Source organism: Telmatherina bonti (genome assembly GCF_933228915.1).
Source record: "Telmatherina bonti genome assembly, chromosome: 23".
NCBI lineage: Eukaryota > Metazoa > Chordata > Actinopteri > Atheriniformes > Telmatherinidae > Telmatherina > Telmatherina bonti.
Window position 1 is genome coordinate 18490559 of NC_136632.1, and position 7975 is coordinate 18498533.

The window sequence follows — 7975 nt, forward strand, 5'->3', positions numbered from 1 at the left end:
AACATGTGCAAAGAAAACGTCACTGGCACGTTTTAGAGACAAATGAAGTCTTTCTATTCTTTCTTATCCCTGTTTTCTCCCACAGAAGTCTGCAAATACAATGTTCCAAAGCAGACATGAAGGACATGCAGCCAGTATAGAAGCCCTCCCTTTTACTGCATGCTCGATGAACTTTTCCGGCCTTTTGAAATCTACAGGAAGAGAACGTATTTTTTCTTTATTTCTACTGAACTGTTTCATGCAGTCCAAAAAGGAGTTCCTCAGAGAAAATCCTGTCTTTAAAACCCCATGTCTTACAAGAAAGTTTCATGCAACCGATCAGCAAAGGGACATGCTGGGTGGTGGTGATTTGGAGTGCACTAATATGTTTCATATAAGACAAACTTGCCATTGTAGGCATGTTTAGGCAGCTTTCTGCATGTTTTCTAATACTTTGGTTGAAAAAAAGATCCCCATCAACCTTCTCGAGGATTAGCTGATCTAAACTGGACTCAAAGGTGCAAATATTTTGACCCCTGAAATATACAGCAATTTCTTTTTTGACCAGCATCATGTGGATTTTCACAAGTTGAAGAAATGGACTGAGGCTAGGGATTGACGAGTAGTACACTGTGATTAAAATGCCACTGTTGCAACCACAAATTGCTTGTATGGATGTAATAATGTGATCCTTCTCAGCCGTTCATATGTTTCAGTTCTGTGTCTGTTTATTTCCTCTGCTGCACCTCTATGTGTCACACAATCGTCCCTACTAAAACCCTCTTTTGTGGCCAGCCTTTTGACTCGTAACATATTCTGGCACCGTCATCCACAACTGCTGATTTGTTCAGGATCATCTGTACCTTATGCTCCTCCTGTAAACTGAAATTATATTTGCAAATAATCTGTTGACATTAAATCATGCTCAGCTCTTTTGAGTCATTAATTGGTTTAAAACACTAAGTTGTTAGTCAAAGAATAAAGATTGAATTTAAAAGAAAAATAGGAAGGTTAAACACTGAGATTTCCCACATCACTCTTCATGCAGGAAAATGGTAAAATCTTGTTGCTTTTAAGCCTTTTTTTAAAAAACCTGTTCGACTATACACATGCATTTAAATAATCATTGTAAGGCCCCTTCACTGCCAAGAGTTTTGTTTTTAATAGAGTAACTTGATTAGAGGCACTAATGAATTTGCACTTTACCTTTTTTTTCTTTTCTTTTCTTTTTATTGTTTTTTTTTTTTTTTTTTTTTAGATGGCTTAAACTGGACAGTCTTACATATTTCTGTAATTGTTAACTGTTTACTATGTAACGATAAGACCAGCATTAAATCTGAATAAAGAGAATTTTGTTTAGGTCAATGGTTGTCCAGTTTAATGTTTTATTTTCAGACCAAACTGCTTTGTTCTGGAAGGAAACGCTGGATGAAGAAAACTGAAGAGGAAAGAGATATGTGAACAATGGTGAACCACATTCATCACTGTGTCATCACAGATGAAAAGGAGAAGATGAGCTCATTTGGTCAGAGTGACACTGACACGAGGGAAATGAAGTGGTTTTTCTGGTTACACAGGACACCTGTTGCAGAGCAGATTAATAGGTGGATGGACGCCTGACAGCAAACATACAAAATAAATTCAGCACAACACATCTAGCAGAATGGAAAATAGACTAAGAAATAAAAAATTAGTGAAACATTTGTGTGACTTAATTTATATTTCTAATGCCCTTTAACAAATACAGGAAGGCTCTATGAAAAGCACATTAGTCTAAATAAATTAAATGTCAAAATACAGTTGGAGCTGCATTTTCCAAAAAGCCTAAAATGTATTCATTAATTTATTTATCTATAACCCAAATGACAAAAATAACTATACAGCAAAATATTTTAGAGGTTATTGAAACATTTGTTGCAACAGTCGGGGCACAAACCTCCAAAAGTTTTCTGACAAATATCATCTGCACAGTTGTTGACCGAAAAGCTTCATACTTGAAGGAAGCTCACTCTGACGTGTATTATTTTGCTTTTTTTAAGTGTAAACTTTTCTTTCCTGAGGAGTATTAGCATGGTGTTTTTGGACTCAGTTTAGCAAAAATAATCAACTGCTGTCACGGTTTCTCTACAACAGCCAGAGCACACTGTAAGGAAGTAGGCTGAAACATGTTAAAGGGTTATGTCTACTGTAAAGTGCTTTGTGTAGTCAGAAAAACTAAATAACAACATTTCAATGTAGTATAATTAAAAGACTAGCACACTGACTGCTTAAAACATGTCATGATGTGTACTCTATGTTTGTAACTCTGCAGAACTGTGATTATTACAATCATGGATCTGCAGATAAGATAATGAAGATGAATTAATCACAATCATTTACTTTTTAGTATAATCTCCAATTTTCTTTGTAGCACAATTATACCAAGCATAAATGATATATTACAGTGTGCATTTGTGCAATTTGTGTAAGCTACATGTTTTATGATAACTTTGGAGAAAAAGGGAGGGGGAGTTAGTAAAATCAGGCACACTGTATACAAAGAAAACCACCTGTTCTGCACTGATATTCATACACAGAAAAGGCTTCTTTGCATTTAAGAGAGAAAGATCAACACGAAATGCCTCCTCATTTGGGTGTGCGTGTATTTGCACCTTTTAGAGGCTGGAGAAAGTCTCATTTGCAGGAGACGGAGGATGAGCTTTGACTGATAAAAACACTGTGAGAGTGTGGGTGTAAGAATACTTGCAAAGAGGTAAGTGAGTTTTACATTTTGGTTTAGTTGTTCGTATGATCTGAAAATAAAAGATTATTACTGTAAGAAAACCGCTAAATTGCTACAATTTTGCTTTTTATAAATTACTAACTGCAAGGAGATTTTTAATAAATGTACAGCCTTTAATTGTTTAATAGGCTTAATATATATGTTTCAACCCAGGTCAAAAGAGAAAATTTACCAAAGTTAACTAAACAAAAATAGTAGGTGTTGTAGTACGTACATTTGGTACCTGTTGAGTGACAGTTCCATCACAGGGTGAAGTGAGTTTGTCTCAGTGTGCTCCAGGGATTATATATCTCTAGAACTGCAAAGCTCTCTTATCCTGTTATGTTGAGTTGCTGTACTTACTTCACCTTGTTTATGCAAACGAAGCACAAACATTGGTGCACAATAGACATCTGGTAAAGGCTAAAAATATCCTCAAAACTCAGGTGGGACACTTTACAAACAGACTTGTGTAGAGCTTGAAGTCAGTCTCTGCACAAGTTTGCCAATTGCCCGTTGATTTGAGTCAGGTCTTTTGCACCAGAGAAACTCCCAAGACTTGCAGGACTGCTGGTTTTATAGCAACCAAACTCACAGTCCAGAGTTGCTGACAAAGCTCCCAAAAGTGATTGTGTTGAAGAACCTAAATAAAACAAAAAGAATAATTCTGGTATTGTTGAAAAAAAATCGAGTTCTGCTCACTATCTTAATTTCAGCTTTCAATATCTAATGCATGAGTGGGATCTTGTATACACTAACTGGAACAAAAGATTATTAAAAAAAAAAAATTAAAAAAAAAGAAGTAGCTACCAAGATTTAACTAAGCAAAAAGGTACCTTCTGGATTAAAATACACGGTTTATTATCTTTCAGCTGGCAACAGTATATTCAACCCCGAAAGATGCATTGCGTATCTATTAGACTACCGTACTATGTGCAATTACACAGCCTGTGGTTGTAGAAAAGATGGTAGTGGGTTTAAGAAGGGTCAAATTATTGGGATCAAGCAAAGAAAATATCTAAGATGATGCAAAAAAACTGGTTCAAAAACTGTCTAAACCATAATTAAAAACTGGAAAGATAGCTGGGAACCATTGTCTTCCAAGAAGAAATGTAGTAACACATAAAGATTGGACTCTAGCAATGCTAGAACTTGTACTGGAAGTAATTTTGTTGCAGGGACACACAATAAATTATTCTGATTCATATGGTCTGATGAGTCTAGATTCACCCTTTCCAGAGTGATGAGAGCATCAAGCTTAGCTAAGAAGAGAGGCAAATACAACCATGCAGCCATCATAGTGCCTGTGGAGGGCAGTGCTATGATTGGCAGTTGCTGCAGTTGGTCAGTTCAGGGTTCAGCAACATTATGTGTCCAGCGAATGAGGTCAGCTGACTACATGAACGTACTGAATGTCTAGGTTCTTCCATCAATGGAGTTTTTTCCCTCCCTGATGACACAGGCATACTCCAAGATGACAATGCCAGGATAAATCTAGCTGAAAGTATGGTAGAGTGGTTCAGGGAGCATGAAGCATCAGTAGCAACCACAGGGAGAGCAACAGAAAGCTTTGGTCTGGCTCTACCATCATCAATAAATGATCTTGAAAAATTAACGCACCACTAGATGGAAATAAATCTTGTGACGTTGCAGCTTATCTAAACAATGCCACAATGGATTTAAAAGCTGACATTTAGCCAACAAAATGTTAGCGTGTTTGTGACTACTGTTTTTGGGTGGCAACCATTTTTTGACCATGCAGTGTCTCCCTCCAACAAGAACTGAAAGTTAATTCAAATGTCTACGTGTATTTTCTCTGGTTTGGCAGGTTTCAGTCTGGAGTGACTATCTGCTAAGCATGGATTTCCTTTTTCCTGGAAGCCGTGATGACTTCCCACCAAGGACTGACTATTTTAAAGTCATAGCTATAAAATGCTCTGGCCAGAGTTGGGATGACATGTGGCATATTACTGACATAGTCATCCTATGCGCAGGGTTAGTGGCAAATGTTGCCCTGCTTTGGTTGCTTTTTAGAGAAAGAAGAAGATTATCTGCCTCTCAGGTAGGTTTAGAAAACATTGTATCTGCGGTGTGAGGGACATTTAAAAGATGTATGCACTTACAAATATAGTACAGTACATAACACCCCATTATCAGGCTATAGATAAAAACAGGACTTTTTAAAGGACCTATGTGTGCTATAGGTGCCAAAGAAATTATGCCTCTGAATTAAGATTCAAGAAGACTGCTTTTTTTTTTTTTTTTTTTTTTTTTAATCACCTCATCTTAAAGTTTAATACACACCGGAAAATTCAACAATATACCTAGAACACACATTCGTCAAAACACTAAATCAAAAACAGGTTTTTAAAAAACTCTTGCGTATAATAAATAAAAAAATGAATAAAAAGGGATGTGTAAATATATGTTGTTGAGCAATAACATTAAAAACACATGACCAAAATTTTTGTCTTCCAGATTTTAGGGGTTAATCTTGCTGTGATGGATCTTCTCTTTCTGTCAATAATGCTGTTTATCTTGACTCAAAAGAGGGAGCTTAACGAAAGCATCAACACAACAGCACCAGGTGAGGATGCCCAGTCTCAGACCAGCGACATGATGTTACATTTAACACACCAGATCATCCACGGTTTTAGCAGAGTTGCTTGGCCTTGAGAGAGAAACAAGAAAACAAGTCCATAAAACAGGTTTATATATTAAATATAAACATTAATTAATTTCTTAAGATTCTCTGATTTATATATATATCTGATTGGTTTGTTGGTTTTATGTGTATTTAAGTAATTTCCTTCATGTTTGTTTGCTAAAACCAGTATGGTGTTGCCATCTATGGGGGATTTGTGTAGTCCTTATGACATTCCTGCTTCAGTTGTTCTTGGCTTTCACCACTGTGTTTTGTTTAGGTTGTGTCTATATGCCTTAGTTTATAAAAAAATTAGCCCTGATTTTAAGGTGGTATATAACTCAACTTGTTGAATGGCTTCTTCACATACAGGGATATTGTGTTTGGTCCAGGTTGGTACAAAGCAAAGGCTTTTGGCCCTTTGCTGAATGCCATTTCCCACTTTCTGACCCCCTTTCCTCTCTAGCTATGCTGTTAAAAGGACACTAGGGCCAAAAAACATCTAATGAAAAGAAAATCATTCTTCTTATATGCACCTGCGTCCTTCTTTATGGTTTTATGTTTGTCATTCCTCCCTGTCTTCTCTCAACCATGGCTCGTCACATCAAGCCATTGATTCAACTCGTGTTGCTCTAACTTTTTGACCCATTGTGTTCAGTGTCATTTTCAAAACAGCTAACTTAATCTATCAAACATTGGAATCAATCTCTTCTTTCTTATGTAACTTTAACTGAACAGCTAAATAATAATGACACAAGACTCTATGTAAGGATGTTGTTGTTACAATACATGAGAATAAAACATAATGTACATTCATGGACTCATCTCAAGTCTTAACTGTGATGTTGAGTAACACTTTGGTGATAAGATGCTGTTCTTAACTTAATACAAAAGTAAGGAAATATGTTTTGTTTAATTATTTCTCCACTTTAATCATAACACTTGGTGTCATATTATACATAACTGAAAAACCTACTTATGTCACCTTTACAACAAGGTATAACTTGTAAGGACCAAACACAACTGAATGTACTAAATATGTGGTAAAACTCTATGCAATGTTATCTTTTGTTTCAAGTTACTCAGCAGATTTGATGATTGCCCTTAGTTTACTTTGGTAGAACTTGTCATTTCCTCACTGATTATGATTTACCAGGCATATACATAGTCAGACAAGAACTTAAACTAAAAAAATGTTGTTTTTCCTGTGGTATACATAACCAATGATATTTATGTTGATTTTACAGGCTAAATTTAATTAGAAGATAAAGCTTTATTTAAATAAAAACGCTTGTTTTTACTTTGGAATGTTAAATAATGTTTCAAGACATGTAAGGAGTTGAATTAACAATATTTCAGAGGGAAAATCAGCCTAGAATTTCAAGGCATGTGGTATGTTATATATGTTTTGTGATTAGTTTCTAATTGTATTTACCATCCATTTCAGGAACTCTCACAGACACTAAGAATGCTATAATGGAGGCAAAAGACATCTTTAGTATGCTCAGTCTTGTTGGCTGCCCATTTCTACTAGCTTGTATGTGTATTGAGCGCTACTTGGCGGTAATTAAACCAATACTGTACCTTAGAGTAAGGAAGTGGGAGTATCCAACAGCGGTCTCTGCAGTAGTGTGGATAATAAGCTTGTCCTTCTGTCTGGCTACAGGTAAGCACTGGATATTAATTCAGAAGTATTTCTTAATGACTCTGGTCTTCAAAAATATTTGGATAAATAAGCTGAGTTTATCATTTTGTGGTATCAGCATAAGGTCACATTCTGTACTTTTACAGGTTTACTGAAGGATATGGTTGTAATGATGGTGCCTGTATCTGTCACAATCTCCTGCCTCTTCATCCTAATGCTGGCCTGCCTCGGGGGTGTGGTGTGGTCACTATGGCAGCAAAGTCCTGCCCTCACCACAATAGGAAATCATCCCCACAGCATGTCACCCTTAAAGAGACGGGCGGTGGGTAATGTGTTGGCTATGGTGGGACCTGCAGTGATGGTTTACCTACCGGTCCTGGTGATGTTTCCCTTTGTCCTATACAAGTTCATCTTGAACAAATCCTTGGATAATGTAATGTGTAATGTCTTTAACTTATGTCAGCTTTTCCCCAAGTTTGGTGTGCTCATAGGTCCCATGTTTTATTTTTCCAAGGCAAGACAAATATGCTGCCCTAGCGTAAGCAACAAGAAATGAAATTTTAAAAAAGAAGAAAATTGAGCCTCTATCTGAGTTAGATTAATGTAAATATATTGCTTGTGTTTGGGGCAAAAAAGATATAGGCCCAAAAATGGAGTATAATGGTGATAAATTATAGTTTTAATCAGTAAAGAATGCAGTGAAAACAAGAAAGGTTGTGTTTTTTCATTATGTGCGAGGAAACATTTATATCCTAAGATGCACTAGGTCAATCTCTATTTTACACTTCCTTCTCAAACCAAACCCTTGTTTTCAATAGTTTTTTTTTTATTGTCTGGATAGGTTTGAGGGCACTTTTTTTTTTAAATTTGTTTTGTCTCTAGATTTTACACATTGGGTCTTTAACTTATAAATTCAAGACAAAAAGAAATATGTCATCAACATAGA

General features: G+C 36.1%; 1 protein-coding gene across 1 annotated transcript; it reads left to right on the forward strand.

Moving 5' to 3' along the window:
* Window positions 1-6860: 6860 nt before the first annotated feature.
* LOC306773362 (uncharacterized protein) lies at window positions 6861-7585 on the forward strand (the record flags this gene model as incomplete). Its single annotated transcript, XM_079263151.1, has 2 exons — window positions 6861-7050; window positions 7176-7585. 2 exons carry the CDS (start codon window positions 6861-6863, stop codon window positions 7583-7585), a joined length of 600 nt encoding a protein of 199 aa, XP_079119277.1.
* Between the last annotated feature and the right edge of the window lie 390 nt (window positions 7586-7975).